The sequence below is a fragment of the Nycticebus coucang genome, chromosome 3 (assembly GCF_027406575.1).
Source record: "Nycticebus coucang isolate mNycCou1 chromosome 3, mNycCou1.pri, whole genome shotgun sequence".
NCBI classification, from domain to species: domain Eukaryota; kingdom Metazoa; phylum Chordata; class Mammalia; order Primates; family Lorisidae; genus Nycticebus; species Nycticebus coucang.
Window position 1 is genome coordinate 128,553,162 of NC_069782.1, and position 26,482 is coordinate 128,579,643.

At 44.4% G+C, this 26,482-nt stretch overlaps 1 protein-coding gene across 3 annotated transcripts in view; it reads left to right on the plus strand.

Annotated features, from left to right (window-relative positions):
* CNNM1 (cyclin and CBS domain divalent metal cation transport mediator 1) overlaps positions 1-25,579 on the plus strand; it is a 90,699-nt gene extending 65,120 nt beyond the window's left edge. Inside the window, exons 7-11 of one of the 3 annotated variants that reach the window (XM_053582910.1) lie at positions 10,487-10,650; positions 17,944-18,127; positions 18,279-18,428; positions 20,114-20,215; positions 21,245-25,579. In XM_053582910.1, coding sequence (XP_053438885.1) covers positions 10,487-10,650; positions 17,944-18,127; positions 18,279-18,428; positions 20,114-20,215; positions 21,245-21,324 — 680 coding nt within the window. In that variant the 3' untranslated portion in view covers positions 21,325-25,579. The remainder of the gene's footprint in view (positions 1-10,486; positions 10,651-17,943; positions 18,128-18,278; positions 18,429-20,113; positions 20,216-21,244) is intronic. The other 2 variants (XM_053582909.1, XM_053582911.1) reach the window with 2 other exon arrangements.
* Positions 25,580-26,482: the final 903 nt, after the last annotated feature.

The window sequence follows — 26,482 nt, forward strand, 5'->3', positions numbered from 1 at the left end:
TTTAAGTGTTACCTTAAGAAACCGCTGATTCATTCATTCTGTACATTTTTACTGGGTACTTTCTCTAGACCAAGCACTGTGCTAGAGACTACAGTGGCAATGACCAGAAAAGGTGTCTGAACTTGTGGAATTTAAAGATGAATTAAGTAGACATGACAAATAAGTCAAAATGTGTAATTAATTCTTAGAAAAAGGTGCACTGAAGGACTGAACGGGGGTTGAGCAGTGATAGGGGAAAACAGGGGGAATCTTCTTAGGGTGGCCGTGCAAGGTCTTCAGAGCAGGTACAATCTCAGATGAGAGCTAATGCCTAAGAAGCAAGTGGCCATGGGCTGGGGGTCGGGGTTGGAGTAGGGGCGCAGGGAATGTGGCATCTGCTGAGGGAGGAACCTTGAGTGATTGAGGGTGCTCACAGAGGCCAGTGGGCTACAGCAAAGCAGGAGAAGAGAGAAGGGATCTCCCAAGATGAGATCAGGTAGGAAAGCAAGGGCCATGTCATGAGGCTTTTTTTTTTCCTCTGTCACCATTACTATTTATTTATTTATTTATTTATTTATTTTTTATTAAATCATAACTGTATACATTGATATGATCATGGGGCATCATACACTCGCTTCATAAACCATTTGACACATTTTTATCACAGTGGTTAACATAGCCTTTCCGGCGTTATCTCAGTCACTGTGCCAAAACATTTACATTCTACATTTACCAAGTTTCGCAAATACCCCTGTAAGATGCACCACAGGTGTGATCCCACCGATCCCCCTCCCTCTACCCACCCCCTCCCCCTTTCCCACTTCCCCCTATTGTTAAGTTGTAGCTGGGTTATAGCTTTCATGTGAGAGTCCCAAATTAGTTTCATAGTAGGGCTGTGTACATGGGGTACTTTTTCTTCCATTCTTGGGATACTTTACTAAGAAGAATATGTTCCAGCTCCATCCATGTAAACATGAAAGAGGTAAAGTCTCCATCTTTCTTTAAGACTGCATAATATTCCATGGTATACATATACCACAATTTATTAATCCATTCGTGGATCGATGGGCACTTGGGCTTTTTCCATGACTTAGCTATTATGAATTGGGCTGCAATAAACATTCTGGTACAAATAGCTTTGTTATGTTGTGATTTTTGGTCTTCTGGGTATATGCCCAGCAGAGGAATTACAGGATTGAATGGCAGATCTATTTTTAGATCTCTGAGTGTTCTCCATATATCTTTCCAAAAGGAATGTATTAATTTGCATTCCCACCAGCAGTGCAGAAGTGTTCCCTTTTCTCCGCATCCACGCCAACATCTCTGGTCTTGAGATTTTGTGATATAGGCTAGTCTCATTGGAGTTAGATGATATCTCAAAGTAGTTTTGATTTGCATTTCTCTGATGATTAAAGATGATGAGCATTTTTTCATATGTCTGAAGGCCTTGCGCCTGTCTTCTTCAGAGAAGTTTCTCTTCAAATCCCTTGCCCAGCCTGCGATGGGATCCCTTGTTTTTTTCTTGCCGATGCGTTTGAGTTCTCTGTGGATTCTGGTTATTAAACCTTTGTCAGAGATATACCCTGCAAATATCTTCTACCATTCTGAGGGCTGTCTGCTTGCTCTGCTTACTGTGTTCTTAGCTGTGCAGAAGCTTTTTAGTTTGATCAAGTCCCAGTAGTGTATTTTTGAAGCTGCTTCAATTGCCTGGGGGGTTCTCCTCATGAAATACTCACCCAGACCAATTTCTTCAAGGGTTTTCCCTGCATTCTCCTCTAGTATTTTTATAGTTTCATGTTTTAAGTTTAAATCTTTAATACAATGAGAGTCTATCTTAGTTAATGGTGAAAGGTGTGGGTCCAATTTCAGTCTTCTGCAGGTTGCCAGCCAGTTCACCCAGCACCATTTGTTAAATAGGGAATCTTTTCCCCACTGAATGTTTTTAATTGGCTTGTCAAAAATCAAATAGCGGTAAGTAGCTGGATTCATCTCTTGGTTCTCTATTCTGTTCCAGATATTTACTTCTCTGTTTTTGTGCCAATACCATGCTGTTTTGATCACTATCGATTTGTAGTAAAGTCTGAGGTCTGGTAGTGTGATTCCTCCTGTTTTGTTTTTATTTCTGAGTAATGTCTTGGCTATTCGAGGTTTTTTCTGATTCCATATAAAACGAAGTAATGTTTTTTCAAGATCTTTAAAATATGACAGTGGAGCTTTAATAGGGAGTGCGTTGAAATTATATATTGCTTTGGGTAGTATGGACATTTTGATAATGTTGATTCTTCCCAGCCACGAGCATGGAATGTTTTTCCATTTGTTAACATTTTCAGCTATTTCTTTTCTTAGAGTTTCATAGTTCTCTTTATAGAGATCTTTCACGTCTTTTGTTAGGTAAATTCCCAAATATTTCATCTTCTTTGGTACTACTGTGAATGGGATAGAGTCCTTAACTGCTTTTTCAATTTGACTGTTGTTGGTGTATATAAAGGCAACCGATTTATGAATGTTGATTTTGTAACCTGAGACGCTGCTGTATTCCCTGATCACTTCTAGGAGTTTTGTAGTAGAGTCCCTAGTGTTTTCCAGATACACAATCATATCATCTGCGAAGAGCGAGAGTTTGATCTCTTCTGACCCTATATGGATACCCTTGATCGCCTTTTCTTCCCTAATTGCGGTGGCTAAAACTTCCATTACAATGTTGAAAAGCAATGGAGACAATGGGCAGCCTTGTCTGGTTCCTGATCTGAGTGGAAATGATTCCAATTTAACTCCATTCAATATGATATTGGCTGTGGGTTTGCTGTAGATAGCCTCTATCAGTTTAAGAAAAGTCCCTTCTAGACCAATTTTCTTGAGTGTTCTGATCATGAAGGGATGCTGGATATTATCAAAAGCTTTTTCTGTATCAATTGAGAGAATCATATGGTCTTTGTTTTTTAATTTGTTTATGTGCTGAATTACATTTATAGATTTACATATATTGAACCAGCCTTGAGAAACTGGGATAAAACCAACTTGGTCATGATGTATAATTTGTTTGATGTGTTGCTGGATTCTGTTTGTTAGGATCTTGTTGAATATTTTTGCATCTATATTCATTAGTGATATCGGTCTATAATTTTCTTTTCTTGTTGGGTCTTTTCCTGGTTTGGGGATCAGGGTGATGTTTGCTTCATAGAACGTGTTGGGTAGTCTTCCTTCTTTTTCTACATTTTGGAACAGGTTGAGTAATATAGGTACTAATTCCTCTTTAAAGGTTTGGTAGAATTCTGACGTGAAACCATCTGGTCCCGGGCTTTTCTTTTTAGGGAGGTTTTGTATAGTTGATGCTATTTCTGAACTTGATATGGGTCTGTTCAACATTTCCACTTGATTCTGGTTAAGTCTTGGAAGGTGGCGTGCTTCCAAGTATCGGTCTATTTCCTTCAGATTTTCATATTTCTGAGAATAAAGTTTCTTGTAATATTCATTAAGGATTTTTTGGATTTCTGATGAGTCTGTGGTTATTTCATCTTTGTTGTTTCTGATTGATGATATTAGAGATTTTACTCTTTTTTTCCTGATTAGGTTGGCCAGAGGTTTATCTATTTTATTGACCTTTTCAAAAAACCAGCTTTTTGATTTATTGATCTGTTGTATTATTCTTTTATTTTCAATTTCATTTAATTCTGCTCTAATTTTGGTTATTTCTTTTCTTCTACTGGGTTTGGGGTTGGAATGTTCTTCCTTTTCCAGTTGCGTGAGATGTCCCATTAAGTTGTTAACTTCCTCTCTTTCCGTTCTCTTGAGGAAGGCTTGCAGTGCTATAAATTTCCCTCTTAGAACTGCCTTTGCGGTGTCCCAGAGGTTCTGATAGTTTGTGTCTTCATTGTCGTTTTGTTCCAAAAAATTGGCGATTTCTTTCTTAATCTCATCTCTGACCCAGCTATCATTCAGCATAAGGTTATTTAACTTCCATGTTTTTGTATGGGTATGCAGATTCCTGTTGTTACTCAATTCAAGTTTTATTCCATGATGGTCCGAGAAGATGCATGGAATAATTTCTATTCCTTTAAATTTACTGAGGTTAGACTTGTGACCTAAAATGTGGTCAATTTTGGAGTAAGTTCCGTGGGCTGATGAGAAGTATGTGTATTCAGTTTTATTGGGATGAAATGTTCTGTAGATGTCTGCTAAATCTAAATATTGGATGGTTAGGTTTAAATCTAAGATTTCTTTGCTCAGCTTCTTGTTGGAGGATCGATCCAACACTGCCAAGGGAGTGTTGAAATCTCCGACGATTATGGAGCTGGAGGAAATCAGGTTACTCATGTCTGTTAGAGTTTCTCTTGTAAATTGAGGTGCATTCTGGTTGGGTGCATAGATATTAATAATTGAGATCTCATCATATTGAGTATTACCCTTAACAAATATGAAGTGACCATTCTTGTCCTTCCTTACTTTTGATGGTTTAAAGCCTACTGTATCTGCAAATAAAATTGCAACACCTGCTTTTTTCTGATTACCATTTGCCTGAAATATGGATGACCATCCTTTCACCCTGAGTCTGTATTTGTCTTTTAAGTTGAGATGTGACTCTTGTATGCAACAAATATCTGGGTTGAGTTTTTGTATCCAGTCAGCTAACCTATGCCTCTTTAGAGGACAGTTTAAGCCATTCACATTGATGGAGAGTATTGATAAGTCTGGTGGAATTTTGGGTATCGAGTTTTTCAAAGGTCCAGTGGACATTTTTAATCCTTTCGCCAGTGTGGAAGTTGGAGTTTGATCCGAAGTTTCTGAGTGAGTTTACTTTTGTGGTATAGGATTGGGTTGGTCATTGTGGAGGATAGGTCTGAGAACATCCTGAAGAGCTGGTTTATTTATGGCAAATTTTTTCAACATATGAATGTCATTGAAGTATTTAATTTCTCCATCATAGATGAAACTCAGTTTAGCTGGATACAAGATCCTGGGTTGAAAGTTTTTTTGCTTTAGGAGATTAAAAGTTGATGACCAGCCTCTTCTGGCTTGAAAAGTTTCAGCAGAGAGATCTGCAGTTATTCTAATATTCTTACCTTTGTACGTTATAGTTTTCTTTCGCCGGGCTGCTTTGAGAATCTTCTCTTTCATGTTAACTTTAGTGAAGCTAATTATGACATGTCTGGGGGGTGACTTATTGGGGTTGAATCGTGCTGGGGTTCTGAAGCTGTCTGCTATCTGAATTTCAGATTCTCTAGGCATGTCTGGAAAATTTTCTTTCATAATTTCATGCAGAAGGGCCTCTGTGCCCTCGGAGGCGACTTCATCGTTCTCAGAAATCCCTATAATCCTTATGTTGCTTTTTTTCGAATTATCTGAGAGTTCTCTGAGTGAGTGATCCGTTTTTGCTCTCCATTTCTCTTCCTCTTTGAGAGATTGGGAGCGTTCGAAGACTTTATCTTCAATGTCAGAAATCCTTTCTTCTGCTTGCTCCATTCTGTTACTGAGGGATTCTACTGTATTTTCATATCTTTGAGGGCTGTAAGTTCTTGCTTCAGTGTGTCTAAGTCTTTGGTGGTTTTGTCTTTAAATTCGTTAAATTCTTGAGACAATTTTTGAATTTCTCCTCGAATTCCTAATTCCATTTTATTAATCTTGTCTGCAATCCAAATTCTGAATTCGATTTCTGACATCTCAGCCAGTTGTTTATGAATGGGATCTTCAATCACATCTGCCGTATCTTTTCTTGGGGGGGTTGATCTATTCTGGTTATTCATGTTACCAGAGTTTTTCCGCTGATTCCACCCCATGGTTATTTTATTCCCTTTGGTTTTTCCCCTGGGGTTTTATCGAGGGCCCGTACAGTGTTGTGGCCTGAGAAACTGAGGCCCTGTCTGGTGTGGTGGAGCAAAGTGGTTCTGTCTTGCTTTCAGCTGGTTTCTGTTCGATCCTATTGCAACTTCTACTCTGGCTTGAAGTCTCAGCTGTGTGGAAAAATCAGCAATTAAGTCACCCCGCCAGCAATTAAGTCACCCCACCTTTGCCGGCAACCCTGAATCCCCGGCGCTCCCCTCCCGCCCACTGAGGTCTGGAGGCCTGTCCCCCAGGAGTTCAGATCCTTGGGTGATTTCTCAAGGGGAGTGGACAGTCCCGGAGTTGCCACTGGTCAGCATTGACTCTGAGGCTCGCAGAGTGAGGAGAGGGCACCGGGCTGAGGGGGAGTCACGCCTCGCGGCACTTCCCTGCGGTGCAGTCAGCAACCCTCCCCGGGCAACATTACGGGGCACAAGACTGAATAAGACTCTAGCTTCCCCGCTGAGAGCTGAGAGCCCCTACTCTCACTCGGGGTCTGAGGGCCTATCCCCCAGGAGTTCGGATCCTTGGGTGATTTCTCGAGGGGAGTGCACAGTGCCTGAGGTGCCCAGTTGGAAAAGGAGAATCAAACCTTCCTACAATCGCACACCCAGGGCACCGCCTGAAAAGTCCTCAGTCTATTAGCCCAGTTCAAAAGGTCCAAATCAACTGTCTCAATCGGCACTTGTCTCGGGTGGGAGAGTTCAAGAGGTCTCTGGGAACTGGATCACAGGGGCCTGGTGACTCCTCTGACACGGCTCACCCCAGTGCAGCGTGGAGTCAGGAGGAGCCACCCAGCAAACAGAGCAGTCTAGGAAGGTTGACGTCTCCTTCCCCACTTTGCCCCTCCGTCGGACCCAGTCACTGGTATCTCTGCAGATGGCTAACCCAGTTGCCTGCAGTGAACAGACACTCCAGGGGTTTGCACCTGCCTGAATCGCAAGGAAGTCTGCCAGGCTCCCACAGACTGCCGCTATCTAGCAGGAGGAGATGGGGCCTGACATCTTTGAGTGTTTGATGCAGGTGATGGGAAGGAGGTGTTCACTCAGGCTTAGCCCCGTCCCTGATGGATGCTGCTAACAGAACAGAACAGAACAGAACAGACAACTTTGCGGGGTTCTTTCTCTGTTCCAGTCGAAATCGCCTACAGAAGACGGGCTGTTTTCAGTTCAAACGTCTTTGCTGCTGGAGATTTGCGTCCGAACACCTCTCTGGGTCGGCCCCACCCTAGAAGCTTCCTGGGTTTGTGAGCCGTGTCAGGAAATCCCCGGCTCACCGGTGGCCTCCTCTGGTTGCCCAGGGAGACAGGGGGTGTGGCCTCAGAATATCCAGAAGTGAGCGTTCTGCCGTTAAAGAAAAAACGGCTGTTGATCTACCTCCAGGGAACTGCTGCTCTGGTGTGGGCACTCAGGCGACCCTTTTCTCCTCTGTCCCGCACCCCAGAGTCAGCACTGAGCGGCCGCAGTTTGTGCTGGGTCCACACCCCTCAAGAGATCCCCCAAGAATCAGAACTCTTGGGGGATGGGCCCCCAGTCCCCGATTGGGAGTAGGGGGGGAAGCTAGAGTTTCATTCAGTTTTACGCAACACTACGGCCCGGGGAGGGCTCCTGCACTGCACTGCAGGGAAGTGCCGCCGAGGCTTGATTTCCCCTCAGCAGAGTGCCCTCTCCTCGCTCACGTGTCCCAGAGTCAGCGCTGACCTGACGCACCTCAGGCACTGTGCACTCCCCTCGAGAAATCACCCAAGGATCCGAACTCCTGGGGGATAGGCCCTCAGACCCCGAGTGAGAGTAGGGGCTCTCAGCTCTCAGCGGGGAAGCTAGAGTCTTATTCAGTCTTGTGCCCCGTAATGTTGCCCGGGGAGGGTTGCTGACTGCACCGCAGGGAAGTGCCGCGAGGCGTGACTCCCCCTCAGCCCGGTGCCCTCTCCTCACTCTGCGAGCCTCAGAGTCAATGCTGACCAGTCGCAACTCCGGGACTGTCCACTCCCCTTGAGAAATCACCCAAGGATCTGAACTCCTGGGGGACAGGCCTCCAGACCTCAGTGGGCGGGAGGGGAGCGCCGGGGATTCAGGGTTGCCGGCAAAGGATTCCCAAAGTTTTATTCAGTTTTATGCCCGGCAAGAGAACGCCACGGCACCCCAGTAGGGAAGGTAGGTCCAGTTTTTAGAAGGTCTCTCCCTGGAGTGTAGTGGGAGGGCCTTTAATTTCTGCCCGCTTGTTCAATTGTGGGGCTCTTGAGCCGGTCTCATGGGGGAGAGGGACTCCCGTCCGCTTGGTGGTGGATTTTGTACCTTTTGTTTGCGTCCTTGTGATCACAGCTTGCCTCAGCGGTGTTGATGTGCGTTCTTCAACCTTCTCTCTTGGTGAGGCTCAAGTCCACCAGGATACTTACTAAATTCCTGTCCCTTAACTCTCCTTCTGGACGGGAGCCTCTGTTGAAAGCTGGCTTCAGTCCGCCATCTTGTCTCCGACCCATGTCATGAGGCTTTAAGGGCCACAGCAAGGAGTTTGATGTCCCCAGATATAGTGGCTCCTGATTTGTTTTTTTTTTTTTTTTTTTTTTTTTGTCCAGGGCTGGGTTTGAAGCCGCAACCTCCGGCATATGGGGCCGGCGCCCTACCCTCTGAGCCACAGGCACCGCCCTCCTGATTTGTTTTTAAAATGTGATTCTAGCAGCTGAGGTGAAAAAAAACAGATTATAAATTATTAGTGGCCCAGGTGAAGGTGATGATAATGGGAACTTAAGTGGAAACAGATAGGACAGACAGGCTCATTGTGTTAGACAGAGACAGCAGCACTTGCTGTGGGACTGAAGAACAAGTCAAAGGTAACCTCTGCCCCACGTTTCAGGTTTCAGCAACTGGTATTTACTGAGAAGGGGGAAGGCTAGAAATGGAATCCATAATTCTTTAGTCACATCAAGGCAATGAGAAAAATTTTAACCTGTTGTTATTTTAATCTTTCTGCTACATGGTTTGCCAGCCAACAACAGTTTAGCACCTAAACAGATCATCAGCAGTACATGGATCATTCCAAATAGATAGTAATCAAAAAAAATTTTTTTTTGAGACAGAGACTCAAGCTATTGCCCTTGATAGAATTTCGTGGCATCATAGCTCACAGCAACCTCCAGTTCAGGCTCAAGCGATCCTCTTGCCTCAGTTTTTCAATTTTTAGCGGAGATAGGGTCTCACTTTTTGCTCAGGCTGGTCTCAAACTCATGAGCTCAAGCAATCCACCCACCTTAACCTCCCAGAGTGCTAGGATTACAGGTGTGAGCCACCATGCCCATCCAATAATCAAATATTTTGATTGATGGCAGCATTATCTCAAGAGACAGAATTAGATTCCCAAGGTTCTACCCTGAAAGAGCAAGGACCAGAATCTATGAAGAATCTGATTCTTCATTTGAGCACCCTGAACTAAATTTGTGTTATGAGAGGCTGGCAGCCTCTTGTTCCCTGTTTTTGGGGAGAAATGCAGAGTAGTAGCAGTTGGAAAGGAGACAGAAGGGAGGGGCTTTGCAGTCCTTTACTGAGGGTTATTCTGTGGTTGAGGTAAAGTTAGGTCACCTTTAGTACCCTCTCTTCTGCTGTTCTTGGGGAAGGTGGCTTCATAGTCCAATTTTGAAACTGAGTAATATTGTCTTCTTTGAACTTGGCTAAGAAGTGTTTCTTCGACCAAACATTTATAGGTCTTTGACAGAGGCCTGTGGATTACTCCAGTCCCCTTCTTAGGCCCATGCAAAAGGGAGCCCAGCCCTGGATCCTCACTGTAGAGGGCCCCAGTTTGGCCTTTATCAGTCTTGCCCTTCTATGTGAGGCAAGGAGTCTGTAGTGCCAAAGGGATGTCCTTGGCCATGGTTCAGATATCTGGGATCCCAGAAATCCCCAAAACAGCCTTGGGGGATAAAGGGTGCCAAAGCCATAGGGCCAGGGCTGGCTTTCCCCCACACAGCCCTGTTTTCTGGCATAGAATTCTAAGAAATCAAACCTGGCCTTCTGGGTTGTTATAAACATTGGTCAAAGACAAGACAAAACATATTTTAATAGTGTATTGATGTGAGTTATAGCTTGTAAATATTTATTCATATGGTCTGTGGGCCTGTTCGTACTCCCGCCCCAGGCCCCAACAGTGCTACAGCAGGCCTGAGTTATCCCCACTAACATGTGTCACCACAGCGAGGATTGGTTGTCTGTGCTGGTGAGGTGGTTTTGAGGGCGAACCTTGGCCTTTCTCAAATAAAGTGTATGAGCAGAGTTTATGTAAAATACCTTGCCGGTCTCATGGCCTGTGGTAGCAAACCGTGTTCACAGCCCTGAGCTTATCTCATTCCAGGTCCTCTTGCACCTAAAGACAGGAACCAAGACGGGCCCCTCTGCCTATGACTGGGGAGACAAGTGCAAAAGCTCCTCCTCCTGAGGTTGTGGGGAACAGCCCGAGCAGAGAGGAGCTGTGAGTTCCTGTCTTGGGTATTTGCTCCTCCAACATCAGCAAAGCCCCTCAGCTCGTCCTGGGCACTGATGGGAGGGGTGAGGGCCATTTACACCATACATCATTACTATTGCCTGCAAATCACCTGGGACCTCAGCAAACAACACCTCTCTCTCTACCTCTTTCCATTCCCTCTCCTTCCTCCCCACCCACCCCTTCCTGTCTTTTCTTCCCCTTCCCTCACCATCTGCAGTAAACCGGTCCCCTTCTCGCTGCAGCGGGTTGAATCGCTCTGAGTCTCCAAACCGCGAGCGCAGCGACTTTGGGGGCAGCAACACGCAGCTGTACAGCAGCAACAACAACCTCTACACACCGGACTACTCGGTGCACATCCTCAGTGATGTGCAGTTTGTGAAGGTAACTCCCCGGGAGGGCGAGCCTCTCTCTTTGGGGCAGAGTTGGCTGGGGAGGATGAGGAGACCACCATCACAGGCTGAATGTGCAATCCACTCCCCACTGTTCCAAGGCAATGTGGGGTAGTAATTGCTCCCAGCTTTTTAAAGGCCCTGTTTTCCATAAGCTTTGTTACTGATCATAATTTGTCACTTTTTAAAGATCTCTTGACCCCTGTTTTTCATGTGGGGAAACTGAGGCACAGAGCAATTGTTTTTCAGGTGAGCAAACTGAGGCACAGGAGGTGAGCTTGCATGAGACAGTGACACAAGTTGCTGCCAAGTTGCTGCCAGTGGGATCTCTCATTTGATTTTGTTCATTTTTTTGTTTCAAAATAAATTTCCAGGTAATTAATAAACCACATATATGGAAGAAACCATGCTAGAATTTTACATATGATAGTATATTTTTACATCTTAATAGTTAAAGTCTAAAACATAATTGAGCCTGTATGTTAACTGGAAATCTTTTGTAGTAACTACTAACACCCCCTTTACAGCACTGAGCTGTTTTTGAAAAGAACCATTCTGCAAATGCCATGGAGAGAGCGGCAAGGGTTGTTACCTTATAATTAAAGAGGAGGGGAGCTGTTTCTTCATATCCTTCACTGGGATTGGCGTTGCACAGAAGTCTTTTAAAATTTCCCCCTTTCTCTTGTTTCCATAGCTTTGGGGTGTTTTTTGTTTGTTTGTTTTGTTTTGTTTCCTTGCATTCTGGAAACCATTTTAAAAGGAGCCCTAAGATCTGGCTAGAGCCCCATTTTTCCAAGTCCAACAAAACACCCAGTGAGCTCACTTAGTAACTGTTGTCCCAGTTGCAAACTGAGAAGTGTACTGAAATCACAAAGGTGGGAGAAGTTCCTTCCCTTCTGTCCAGAACACATGCTCTGATTATTTGGAGACCAGTGTGTGCTGACTGGCTTTCTTTGTTCCAAAATTATGCTAACACCTGAGCTAAAACAACACTACCTTAAAAAAGTAACCATGACAAGTAATCGTAGAATGCTGCCAGAGGGAGGGACAGAACCTGGAGGATAGGATGGGTAATAACTATAGTTTGTGGAGTGCTCTGTCCAAGGCACTTTGCTGAGCCCTGTGTCCAAATTATCCATTTAATTAGCCAGCCACTGAAGAGGTAAGTACTACTTCATTCCCATTTTATAGATGAAAAAATTGGGGAGCGTAAGGTCACATGGTTAGTAAGTGGCAAAGCCAGGCTTTAAAAGTTGAGTCTTCTTGCCTCCAGAGTCCAAGCCCTGAAATCACTTTGCTTTAGAGAGAGTTTTAGGAAATCAGAGCTGAAGGAGCAGGGAGGGAGTGACTTTAGGAACTAATGAGCAACACTCATGGGTGTGCATGACTGGTCATTCACCCAGTCTCACGTGACAAGGAAGTTAAACCCTGGAAAACTACAGCCCATGACTCTCCTCCCTGGGGCTCCCAGTCTCAAAGCCCTTTTACTGCTAATGCAGATGTTTCTATCTTGAACATTCTCTCCACCACCCCTTTCAGGTCGCTGCAAAAACACCCTTCTCTCAGCCTACTCTGACACTCATTTCAAGAGCAGCCTTCCTTCCTTCTCTGCCCAGTCACTGTCTGCTTATTTCCTTCATGGCCCTTATCGCTGCCTGAAATTACCCTGGTTATTTTTACGATTATTTGTTTGATTGATTGATTGATTATTTTTCTCCCCATTAGCATCTCAGCCTCTGAAAGGCAGCCGCTTGCTGTCTTCTCCACATTATCCCATCAATACCAAGCACAGAGCAGGCATTCATGAAATATTGGTTGAACCACATACTCATTTTATGACTTTCCTTTTCTTTTCCCACAAACCATGTGCCTAATACTACAAACCAATAATAATCAGCATGTTAGAGTCTCTCTTCTCCCATTTCCCCCTACCCCCACTTCTGGGGAAGGTCTGAGATGGAAAGGTACATCTAATGACCATCTAGGAAAGGTATTAAATAGATAGTAGTTATTAAATTATGAAGGCACCAAAGAATCTTTATGAATTTTCTTTGAAATGTGTTCTGTAAGGATCACATTTTATTAAACTAAGTGTACGTATATTTTGCACATCTTGCAGTCTGGATTATGTAACCTTGACCAAGATGCCCATCACCATCTGGTGGCTGAATCCCTAAATTGCAGCATCATGTTTTAAGGGATGAATATACCTCCTGAAAGTTGAAAATGTAAGCAGAACATCATAAAATGACAGGAGATACCACATTCTCCTAAAGGTTAACTTCTGGATACCTTGGCTGCTAAGTCACAATGTCCAAAAGTGACCCCTTCCTTTTCACTATTAGACTATTATAATTAGACTTCCATTTCCTTTGTAATTTAGAGGGTGCTTGAATTCTTAACTGTCTAAATATATAAGAGAAGACGATTTGAATTCAAACTATTTCTAGTAATGGCTGTATCTACAGCAATGAGGAGAAAACAAAGCATGTTACCTTTTGAAAAGTGGCTTTGATTCCCTCAATCAGCAAATCAGCTGAGCCTTAACAATGGTTCTGGGTACTGTGAGATACGCTAAAGAAATGTAAACCTAATAAAAATATTAATATACTGTATATCCTCTGCCTCATAAGTAGATAAAAGATCTTGTTAGGGAGGAGAAGCCTACATTAAAAAGCAGTGACCAATGCAGGGTTGTATCTAATTGACTACAAAATTATGTGGCATTTTTTAAAGCACTACATTGGCTGGAGAATACACTGGACCTTTAGGAATTAGGAAAGAATAATAGAGGAGTTGAGGCGATGTAATTAGGTATACCCCTAACCAGGAGTGTAGAAGGCAAGTTACCACAGCGTACTCAAGGGACCATGAAGAGCGAGGAGCTAGGCTGGACCAGTGGCCCTGCGCTGCTGAGTAGCGGAAACACTGCTGTCCAGGCAAGGCCAGGTTACCAAAACTGGGCACAGCAGTTTGGGCTGATCTGCTGGACCTTTGCTGTCCACTATAGCAGCCAGCAGACACAAGTGGTGGCTGAATATGTGAAATGTGGCTCGTCCAAATTGATGGGCTGTAAGTATAAAATTTGTATTGGACTTTAAAGAAAATTCCTCATTAATAATATTAAATGAATTACATGTTGAAATGAAATTATTTAGGTTATATTGGATTAAATAAAATATGAAAATTACCTTCACCCATTTCTTTTCACTTTTTTAATGCAACTGGTAGAAAATTTTAAATTACCCATGTGACTTATGTTATATTTCTATTTATTGGTACTATGCCAGATAAAAAGAAGTTGTCATAAGTTTTTAACAAAGAGAAGGAAGAGATAAGAAGTGATGAATGTTTATAATCTAGAAATGCAGCTGGGAGAGGCAGGGCAGAGGTTGCTTTCCTGAATACATTTTCCAGAGCCATGCCTTGTCAACAATTTCTTTTAAGGCAATGTGTTGACATGGCAGTAGTTCATGATTTTTTTTCTTTTTCCATTTAAAAAGAGGAAGCAGTTTGAAAGCAAGGCTGTGAAACACATAGAGAAAATAACCATTAGGTGGTCCCTTTGCTTTTATATAACCATCCACCAACAATGAAGACCCTCCCCCGACTCCTGTCCCTCCCTTTCTACTTGGCTGACCACCCCCTACATTCACCCTCACACACCCTGCCAAGCTTCTTCCCACTAATACCAGATCCTAGCTGTGGCTGTCTGAATTTTCTCTCTAGCATCATTGACAAGTGGTGGTTTAACATCTGTGTGGATGCCTCCAATGACAGGGAGCTCAGCACCTTATGAGGAACCCTGTTCTATTTACTCAGTATTATTACCAAAAGTAATACTTTATTCCCATCCTTTCCTCCATAACAATGCTTAAAGAGAAGGCTAGAGCTCCTGGACCCTTGATTTCTAGTAACTGGAGGGGCATGTCTTTGTTTCATGAGAACAAGGAGAGAATGGTACAGCTCATTGCTGGTACAACCTGTGCAGACCTTTTCAGAAATAAATAAGTTAGTTAAATAAGAGAGAGCATTTCGCAACAGTGGTCACTCCCAAGAGGCTTCTAGCTTAGGGGACACAGCCCATGTGCCAACTGATAGGAGCCCTAAGCTAGTAAGTCCATTTCAAAATAAAAGCAGAACACACTCCTTCCTTCTCTCTTCACTCACTGTCTCTTTTCTTCTCTATCTTCCTTTTCCCATTGTTCCTACTTGGAATTTCCCAATCTTCTCTACTTTCTCTTTTATTTTCTCAGTTAAGGGTTTACTTTCCCAACATCCAGTCTTGCCTTCACAGCACTTCCAGTCACACTGGCTCTGGGGTTAGAGGGGACACTGCTGCTTCCCTCACGCCCACCTCATGGTGTGCCATGGAGGGTTAGACGTAATGAGTGGTAAGTTTCACCCTGACTTTGAAATGTGTGCCCTTTATAAAGTCAAACTGTGAGACGTGTGTGGACACGTTTTAAACAATCATTCCCAACAGGTTGAGTAATGGATGTGATCTCATCATCTCTGGGCCTCTTTTGCAAGCTCAGAGATTTTAATGATTTGGCCAAAGTCCCCAGCTTGAAAATGGCAAAACTGAGACTTGAACCTTAGTCTTGAGGAGGCAGTGTGTTTCATGCACATTTTCTAGGTAAAGGGTTATTTGGTATTCTTCAACTAATCCTAATTTCTTTTTTTTTGGTTTTGCAGTTTGGCCAGGGCTGGGTTTGAACCCGCCACCCTCGGTATATGGGGCCGGCGCCTTACAGACTGAGCCACAGGCGCCGCCCAATCCTAATTTCTTTAAAGAACACAAATAGAATAAGATCAGCTACTTGGTTGGGCTTATCAATTGTCATTTAGGAAATGTTCTTGTCCTTTGGGATTAGGGCCAAATTTCCTCGTCTTTGGGGAAAATTTTGGAACATGAAGTCTCAATTCCTAACAAAAGGCACTGCAGAAGTCAGGTGTTTTTGATAAGAACACTGACTATTATTATGCAGCCTTAAAGAAAGATGGAGACTTTGCCTCTTTCATGTTTACATGGATGGAGCTGGAACATATTCTTCTTAGCAAAGTATCTCAGGAATGGAAGAAAAAATATCCAATGTACTCAGCCCTACTATGAAGCTAATTTATAGCTTTCACATGAAGGCTATAACCCAACTATAGCACAAGAATATGGGGAAAGGGCCAAGGAAGGGGAAGAGAGGGGGGAGGTTAGGGTGGAGGGAGGGTAATGGGTGGGGCCACACCTATGGTGCATCTTAGAATGGGTACAGGCGAAACTTACTAAATGCAGAATACAAATGCCTACATACAGTAACTAAGAAAATGCCATGAAGGCTACGTTGAACAGTTTGATGAGAATATTTCAGATTGTATATGAAACCAGCACATTGTACCCCTTGATTGCACTAATGTACACAGCTATGATTTAACAATAAAAAAAAAGAAAGAAAAAAAAAAGAACAATGACTATTGAAGAGTTGGTACAAGTGCCAAGTGGAAACACATGGTTCCAACTGTTAAACTTTGTTGCTCTTTATCCTTTAAGATCCTGCAGTGGTCCTCAACCTTCCTAATGCCGCGAACCTTTAATACAGTCCAAGGGGGTCGCGGCCCACAGGTTGAGAACCTCTGCTTGAGGGGGAGAAAACCAAAACTTGACCCAAGCAAACTCAGGACCCGTGTCTGACTTCAAGTAGGTCTTAAGTCTGTGTTCTCAAAGTGTGATCTCCAGACCAGCAGCATCAGCATCACCAGGAACTTGCTAGAAATGCAAATTCTCGGTCTCTGCCCCAGACCCAGTGAATTAGAAACTTTGAGAACTGGACCCAGCAATCTTGTTTTAATAAGCCTTTGGGTAATTCCGACAATGAGGTTTGAGATTTAAACCATCAAGAGAACTATATTTGAACATTCCAGTGGGTGATAGTGTGATGAGAAGCCTGGAGTCTCTGCATATATGTGTCCCATAAGTGTTGCAAAAAGACATATATTCTCAATTTGTATTTTGTAATTAGATTAGAAGTGCTTAGGATTTGCTTGGTTCTCATACAAAATATCCTGAAGTTCATTTGAGAAGAAAGGATTGATAATGTTCAATAAAGTAATGGGTCTTGTCAACAGTAGTCAAGAAGCCACTGTGGGAAGAGACTTTACCTGCCAGCGAGCCGACTTTAGACCCACTGTCAGTCCCAGTATGTAAACCAGAGCCATCTGTTCTCCTATTTCCAGCCAGAAATCTTTACTCTTCCAACACGTAATCCTGCCCCTAAAGGAAAGAGAAGGCAAAGTGAGCAGAATGTGTAGTTTTGCCAGCTCTCTAGGGTTAACGCAGCGAAGAAGGAATGAAAACACTTTAGGAGATAATAGGACTTGGGAAGAGCATTGTGCCGTGTGCCATTTTCATTTTTCCCCCAGTGACCATCATTGATTAGCAATATCATTTTCCTATATCGTGGGGCCTAAAAAGTGCCTGTTTTCACTGGAAATAAGGATTCACAGTGCTAGTCTGTGATACACACCCAGAGAAGAGGGATGACGGAGACACCTTCTTCCTATTTTTGTTACAAGGACGTTTGATGAATACTTTTCCTGCCTGGAATTAGGGAAGTTCCCGTCTGCTCTGAGGCTCAGCTTTCCATATGCCCTCACTTGTGAGTGAGGCTTGACACTTGAGAGGAAGGTCACAAGTGTGACTCCCATCATTTGAGGAGATAGCTGAGAGACTTCCCTGCCATGGACCTTTCCATCACAGGAGCATGATCCTACCTCCAGTGATGGGCTAAGTCCAAATCAGAGATGCCCCGAACTCTCTCTGGCCTCAGCCTTCAGATTCCTGACAGTGAACCTGGGCAAGGCAGCCCTGCCTGAGCTCTGCCTTAGTTTTGCAGTGTCGCCACCGACTGACCTTTTGGGAAAAGGACCCTTGCCAATAGTATAAATGTGTTTTAAATTTCCCCATGGGCAACCCCCCTGCTAAATGCAGATGCCCTCCATCCATCCCCAAACAGGAACAGTCTGCCGTGTACAGCCAAAAGCCAAAGAACGCTTGGCTTTTCCAGGTACCGGTAAAAATAAAAAGAACAGTGGGAACTGGTGTCAAATAGGCAATGGGTTCCCGTTTAGTCCCCCCACAACTTGGGAAGACCCCCAGTTTGTGGATCTCAGGCCTCAGGGGCCAGGGGTTCCGTAGCATCCCAGTGGGGCTGCTTTTGACCTCAGAAATGCTGGCTGCACCAAGGAAGGGCTCTGCCCGGCTCCTCCTGAGCCTCTGCCTGCCTCTTTCCAGATCACACGGCAGCAGTATCAGAATGCACTCACTGCCTGCCACATGGACAGCTCACCCCAGTCCCCTGACATGGAGGCCTTCACCGACGGAGACTCCACCAAGGCCCCCACGACTCGGGGCACACCTCTGACCCCCAAGGATGACCCTGCCATCACGCTCCTGAGCAATAGGAACAGTCTGCCGTGTAAGTCAGTCAAACAGAGGGGCTGGGCTGGTGTGGGGTAAGGACAACCCAGCCTCCTCCCCCAGCCCTGCCCAGAGCAGGTTTCTTGCACCTCACAGAGCCCCGAGTCTTCTTCAAAGCTGAAAGGTAATGCATTCACTGTCTTCCCCAGGCAGCCGTTCAGATGGGCTGAGAAGCCCTGGCGAGGTAGTGTACCTGAGGATGGAGGAGATGGCCTTCACCCAAGAGGAAATGACTGACTTTGAGGAACCCAGCACACAGCAGCTCTCACTGTCACCGGCAGCTGTGCCCATGAGAGCAGGTCAGAGAGGGAGGACTGGGCCCAGAGGAGCAAGGGGGATCATCGTCCTTGGGTACTGGGATTGGCAGGGTGAGCTGGGTGAGGGGAGCCCTGGGACCTCAGCCCTCTGTTAAATTTCCCATCTCCTTACACGCCAGGAAAAGGAAACTGACCACCTACCATGTACCAGGCTCCATCTAACTCATTCTCCTAGGAAAACTAGTAGGGCAGGTTTCGGAGCTAGATTTCTGCCTGGATTCAGAGCCAGACTCCTTTATTTAGGGGCTGTGCAATTTTAGGCACATCTTAACCGAAGACTCAGTTTCTTTATCTTTATCTGAAACGGAAGTTTCTTTGTATTAATAGATATAAATCATGTTAGCTATCTCATAAAGTAGCTTTGATTATAAATGAGGTAACACATAAAGGTCACATCACAGTGTTTGGTAGCATGCTCTGTAAATATTAGTTATTGTTAGACCTACCTCACAGATTAGGAAACTGAAGTCACTTTTACTGGCAGGGCTCTTCCCTTCCTCTGGGCCCCAGAGACCAAAGGTAGTCTGTAGGACTTTTCTCGAGGTCTCAGATCATATCAGCTCTCTCAGAGACATTGAACGCGTCCTCCTTGTCAATGGTGTTGTTCAAAGTTTCCAGGGTTCCAGCAGTCCTGAGATCCTCTGTGATTGTCTCAGTAAGGTAAACTTACCCAAGATTTCAGCAGCCCTCTATGCTCACTCCCATACCAACAACTCCTGACCTGAACTTTCAGACCAGCTTCACAGTAGGAGACCCCTCAAGTCCAATGCAGTGACCTTAACAAATACTTCTGCATCTTTAAGGTCAATGAGACAGTATGTTTGAACTTGTGGCTAACTCAAAAAATGTGGGACACACATAGTCACCATTCCAGAATCTGAATTTAGAACTGATGTTCTCAATTCCCCCCACACACCAAATTTAGTAGCTAATGCATGTAGCAAGAAAATGTAGCAAAGGAATAAGAATGGGGGCAATGGGGTAGTCTTTGGAGAGGATCTAGTCCACACTCCTCATGTGATCCATGAGGGCCTTTGAGACTTAGAGAAGGGGAATGACTTACCCAAGTCCAAATATTGTGTTTGAAGCAGACTCAGCCTCAGGCTTTTAGTGCAGTGCAGTTTCCAACATGGCACTTTGCCTTCTTGGTTAGGTTCGCATTGCATTGGTGGTAAGGCTTGGCCTCCTTCTGGGCCCTGAGACTCTGTGGTCTTCTGACTCCTCACTGAATCCTGTGGGGGAAGACGGGCATGTGCTTCATTGGTATTGAGACCTTTGGCTTTCCAGGTTTGTGCAAAGAGAGGAAAGCTACATCCCCACCTGTCATCAAATGCACTTTTTGTTTGGCAAAGACATTGGATGGAGAATATATTGTTGTCTTCCACTCTCTCTTGCCAGTGTTTGAAGAGAGGGAATCACTTCTGAATTTTCATGGATTATTAGATTCCCGATCCATCTCTTTGTTTCTTTTGTAGCACTAAAATACTTCTTGCTAATTTATTAGGGCCAACACCTCCTGGACATCTTCCCTCCTTATGCCTATCCCTGCCTTGGCTCTTGTCTTAAACTTTCAGTTGCTGAGGGATATCACCTAGAATCATCCTGCCTTGATGGCTGAGTTTATAGGTTGAAAAAACTTGAGACCTCTCTTCTTTCCTTTCTCTCAGCATCAGATAGTGAATGTTGTAACATCAACCTGGATACAGAGACCAGCCCTTTCAGTAGCGACTTTGAGGAAACCATGGGCAAGAAGCTGTTGAGAACCTTGAGTGAGTAGCTGGTTCTTCACTATGAAAGCTACCCTTCAGCCTGTTAGTAGCGAAAGCATATTAGGATCTTATTCCTGGAGGAAGAACCACTCACTCCTTTTGGAAACCCTAATGAGGTGCAATCATGGAAATCCTCAGACAGGCTTGAGCCAGTCCTGCATGCACCCTTGATAGTTTGGGGATCTATCCCATTGGGTTGTTGGTCTGCTAGGACAGGAGTCTTTAAGCCCTGCCCTTGGGTCAATTCTGACCTCCCTCCTCCACTTGTTTTTGTAAATATTTATTGGATCATAGACAGATCCATTTGTTACCTATGGCCACAATAGCAGAGTTGGGTAGTTATGACAGAGACTATGTGGCCCACAAACCCATAATGTATATTATCTTGTCCTTTAAAGAAATTGTGTCTGGGAAACTCAATAGAAAGAGAGCAATATCCTCCACTCCATACATAGAGGTCAATGAGAGACAGAACAAGGTGCAAATATTCCTTCCTAAAAACAGCAGACTCCTATTCCATCCTTGAGACCAATTAGGTAATTATCCCCACCTTTCCCAATGCAGAAGGAAGGTTGCCTCAGAACTAGAGGATACAGGTCCCTGGGAATGGCTCTCAGCTACGCCCACCACCCTGGCTCATGGGACATCAAAGATGATGAGATCAAACCTCTCTCAGAGCATATCTGGCGGCCAGTGGGGCTGGGGCCCACAGGGGGAGGGAAGGGCATGATCTTGAGGTGTGACATAAGCTTTACCCAACAATCGCCTCCAGGAAATGTCAGTTCCACACACTAGCCTGGGTTTGTGGCTTTTCAGGGACATCATCATATGTGGAAGGTGCATCTTAATCCTTCAAGATGTAAACATGGCAATATCAGAACCAGGATCCAATGCAGATTAGTTTCAGCCAAGCTGTCAAGGGCTTTGTCTCCACTTCTGCTTCTTTTTTGAAGAAAGCTCAGACCACGGAGAGAGGATGAACGTCCTCCCAATCTTATAGGTTCATACTTACAAACCTTTTCTTTTCAGGTGGTCAAAAAAGGAAGAGGTCACCAGATGGAGAGAAAACCTCTGAGGAAAACTCTAATTTAACACCTCTGATCACATGACAGGAAAACCAGCATTTGCTGGCTGCGTGCAATTCCAGAGCTTTGGGGGAGAACCCACCCTCCCTTCATCTGCTTCCCCCAAGGCCTCCCACAGGTGACAGAATGTTCTGCCTTCCTTTCCACCCCTCACTGTCAATTTGGCAGATTTTCCCTTCTTTCCTCCAGTTTGACTCAGAGCCTTGCCGTGGTCCTAACAGAAGGAAGTGCCTTTAATGGAACATGCTAGAAATGGTCTTGCCAACAGCACAGTATGGGACTGAAGAAGAGAGGACCCCCACGCTGACAGTGCCACGGGGACCCCTGATGCCCTATGACACCCATGTCCTGGAACTCACCATTCTTTCCTCCAGAACAAAATGATAACTTTCTATCATATTTCATGCTTAGCGTAGCTCAGAAGGTGCCACTGGCAGACAGGCATATGGGAAGCTGGAATAGTAGGTACGAAGATTTGTTCAGGGATGGACCGAGAATTCCTCCGGAACTTCAAAGCAGTGGGACTCAGCCACGTTGACGTGTGACTGACATTACGCACAGAAAACTGTCAGTGACTAGTTTCTTGTTGGTTTAGAGTTCCAGCAGCCTGAGGAAGTACAAGCCTTAGCTAGAATGGAAAGAATGTGAAATGGAACCTCAAGTCACTGTTTTTCCCAGGGACAGATGTTTCAGCTCCTAATCAATGGTTATTGATCAATCCGTAAATCTGCTCTGGAAAGGGAGCGAGGAACAGAGAAACCCAAGTGGGAGCCAGAGATGGAACTTCAGGTTTTAAGTGCAAATCAAAGCAAAACCAAAACAAAACAAAGAAACAAAAACCCTTACATGGAAAAATTCTAAGCCCTTAAAAGAAAGTTTAGCCATGACAAACCAAAGAGTGCCCAGGTCAGCCAAGAAAGATGCATGCTCTCATGGGACTTCAGTGTGCACTACACAGGAACGTTCAAAAGTCGTACTTTTTCATTCATCTGTGCCCCCTCCCCCTGACTACACCCTAGCAGATCAGCTGGGTGTATTTTATTCCAAGAACTTACTAGATCTCTGGTTTTTCTATTCACTGTTGAGGCAGGTGCAATTCCATGCATAACCAGGAGATGGCAGAAAGACTGCATATACCTACTTCCAAGAATAAAAGTTCTAATCAGGAACCACAGCCAGCCTTAGGGAAATCTTGGAAGTGAAGTTTGTCTTTGGGACATCTCTCTCCCTTTCTATCTCCCACCCTTTAGATGCCCTCACTCAGTCAGGTACCCAGTGATCGAGTGCTGTCTGCTGAATCTCTAAAAAAAAAACATTCCTAAAGGTTTCCCTGTGGTATATAAACCTTCCCTCCCCTTCCTCCAAAACCATCACTTCCACCTCCCCACACCCATTCAATCAATAATCACCTGGAGAAGTTGCAGACTGATAATTCCTCTGGGTTATTTGCATCTCAAAAGAAAATGCTTACCCACAGGAACCTTGAACTCAGGGGTTCTTAACTTGGGGTCCATCACCCAAGGGGGGTCCATAGTTGGACTTCAGAGGGTCTGTGAAACCACTAAAACAGAATTTAGTGTATGTATTCTTGTGTGTGTTTTCCAGAGCGTTAAAGCTTTCATAAGGTTCTCAAAAGTCTCAGACCTACAAAGGATTTTTAAAAACCACTATTTTAAATAGTGGAACTTTCAGCCCAGAGTTTCTGCAATGCAGAGTGAAGTGAATACTGGGCAGTTAGAGACAGATTTTTAATTGTGAGTGGCCTTCCCAAGTGACCATTAGCCAATGAGAGAGGCTGGCACCCACCAAGAAGTGGGAATCCTCAGAAATTTTTGGCACATTCTAGATATTGTACAACCTATACCCCTACATAATTCATCCCACTTTCCCCAAACCAACCAGGGCAGGTGTTGCAGACAGGAGGGCCCAGCATGTGGGAGCAGGCTCTGGAACTAGAGATGCCTTCTCCAACAACGTATTACTGACTTCACTGTACCCCTGCCTGGCCGGACCCGGCCTGAGGCTCAGCAGTGCATGACTTCTCGTAGGTAACTTCACAGCAACCCTTCCCGACACCTGGTCTTTCCTGGTAGGAATAGACAGTGTCAGCCCTCAGTGTTGGGTGCCTCAGTCCCGATCCAGTAAATGGTGAGTCTTGAGCAAGAACTGCCATCATACAGTCTTCTTGCTCAGCTGGCCAATGGCCCGGGGCAGGAGGAGGGCTGCCTGGCTAGTCTTCCTTTCGTTACCCCTTAGGCCACGGACCTCAGGCCACTGCTGTTGCATTACATCCATCCCTTTGCAGAATCCCTAAGGAGTCTGTCACCATTCCCTTCCCTGTAACCCCCATCCCCAGCAAAGATTTTCTTCAGGTTTAAAAAAAAAAAAGAATTTTAAAATAAAGCATTTATGAAGGCTTAATAATTGTAAATAATTTTTAAATAAAATGAAAATGCCTTTCCTGGAATGTTGCTGTTTTCCTTTCTCTGGAATCTCAAGAGTTCAAAGATGCTTTATTGGAGATGCAGATTGGGTGACGCAGATGGGTAATCATGTCACCTGTTGCCCACCTGTCTGAAGAGGCGTGCCTCTCAAATCCAGGTGCGAGGCTGCAGTAAGGTTACAGTAAAGTCCTGGCATTCTACTTTGGGAAGCAAGATGGGTAAGATTTTGCAGAAGCAAATGCCAGCAATGGGAGAATTAAAACCCAAACAAGAACCTGGAGTGTGCATGAAGACAAGGAGTCCTGAGACCAATGTTTTGAGAAGGGCTGGCATTTCTTGAGCCCATGTGACAGGTGAAAAACTATACACGTTGCCATCCAATTCAAAGTCTGAGAGGCTGGACCCAGAAAAGTCCCTGAGATAATGTGCTGTTCACATTGGCTTGCTTCTGCAGACCCTTCAGAAAGGAGGGTATGACTCCAGAAGTTTCCAGTCAAAGGCTAAGGAGAGGAACATGGGATTGGGGATTATTGGTCAGTTTTAAGCCAGTACAGGAGGGAGGGAGCAACCAGACAGGTGGGAAGCTGTGATAGGCATTTAATGTCTGAAGGAAGCCTGGAATCTGACACCTACTACTAATTTCTCAAACCAGCAAATAGGACAGTTCATGACCAATGCTAGGTGGCTTAAGATTCTTCCTCAGGAACCTCAATAAGGCTATTCATTTCATTAATAATAATAATCATACCTATTTTGTTGAGGGCTTTATGCCAAGTATTGTGGTAAGTATCCATTAGCTCATTTCTTCCTCAAAACTAGTCTGTGAAGGTGGTATTACGGAAAGGTTGAAGGTTGGATGACTTGCTCAAGGTCACACACTGGGAATTGGCAGGGCCTGGAGGTCTGAGTGAACAGGCAAAATCTGTGAAACAGTCCTACCTCTGAAATTCACGGTGAATATCTGCATATTAGAGGCCCTGAAGAGAGTCCTGCAGCTTTCCCCAAACTTAGCCCTTTTTGCATAAACACTCAGGGGAAACTAGAGCACAGTGGGGACCACAGTATACGAAGTATCTGTAAAAATAGAATTAAGAGGACCAAATTCCCATCAAGACTGAAGTTTTGTTTTTTTGGCTTTTTTGTTTAGCTACAGCTGCTAAAATGGGAGACGCTGGGGCTTTTTTTAAATATCAAAAACATTTTAGTATTGGTATTGGCATTTATTTGGTATTGGCATTTAGGTTTAAAGACATTTAAAGTTTTAGTACCCTCTAAAGCAGCAGTTCTCAACCTGTGGGTCGTGACCCACTACAACTGTATTAAAAAGGGCCACCGCATTAGGAAGGTTGAGAACCACTGCTCTAAAGAGAAAAATTAAATTGCAATTTGCCCTAATAGCAGAAATTAAATACTAAGAAATAAGATTTTTCAGGCAGGTTTGTGGTTTTTTGGAGAGCTACATATCACTTTAATAGATCAGGCCTTTTTTGCCTCAAAGAACCAACTTTTACCCCTGTGGAGGTACCATCACCCCTTTGGTAAATGCATGATTTAAAACTATGCAGAGAACAGAGGACTGACAGAAGGCAGAATCAACTTCTATTTTGGCTGCCTCCCTTACAACGAGCATCTTTCTTTTTTTTTTTTTTTTATTGAGACAGAATCTCACTTTGTCACCCTCAATAGAGTGCTGTAGTGTCACAGCTCATAGCAACCTCAAACTCTTGAGCTCAAGCGATTCTCTTGCCCCAGCCTCCCTAGTAGCTGGGACTGCAGGCGCTCACCACAACACCTGGCTATTTTTTGGTTTGTTTAGCAGGCGCGACTGGGTTCCAACACACCAGCCCCACAGCATGTGGCTGGCGCCCTATCCACTGAACTATGGGTGCCCAGCCACAAGCATCTTTCAACTGGAAGAATAAACAGATTTCTTCAAAAGGCAGTGAGGACAGCATCTAATCACACCCACCAGCCCACCCACTCACCTGCAGAGCAAGTGTCCTCTGAAGGACTGCTGGGGCTGCAGCCCAATCAGGATCTGGAAGTCATATCCTGTGCAGAAACACTGAAGAATGGGGGAATGAGGGTTCACAAGGAACAACTACTTTCAAATATTTGAAAGGTTATCTGAAGTGCCAGTAGACTTACTGCCTGTGGAAGGAGGGAGGGGCAGGGGAGTGTGACAAAGGAGATCAAATTCTGGTCAAAGGTAAAACATCTTTATTATTAAGGGGCTCTATCAACAGAATGGGATGGAGGCCTCACCAAGTACTGAAAGAATCCACCACCCTCAACCCCCAGTTGAAGATGAGGCTTCGAGGACAACATGGAAGAGACTGTTTTCACTGGGTGAGTGGGTGGGGAGAGGATAGACTTGACTTCTAAGACCCCAATCATCCCTCAAGACTAGGATTTTACAACTCAAAGGCATCCTAGAAAGGAGTAGACCTTGTTAAAATAACAAGAATTAACTAAATATTTTTAAACTCCAAGTTGTAACTCTTGTTTTAATAAGATTAGACCCCACCAAATTCTATTATACAAAACTGCCATTTGCCCTTGTACCCTCTGAAAATTGTGATCCATATTTAAGTGGCCCTAATTGTTTCAATAGACTAAGAGAACTCTGACTATAATGGGAGGAGAGGAGCTGGAGTACTAGAATCACCCTGGGTGAAGTTACCCCTCCTATGAGTCCATAAACACTGAGAATATTTTCTCCTGAGTGATGTTACCCC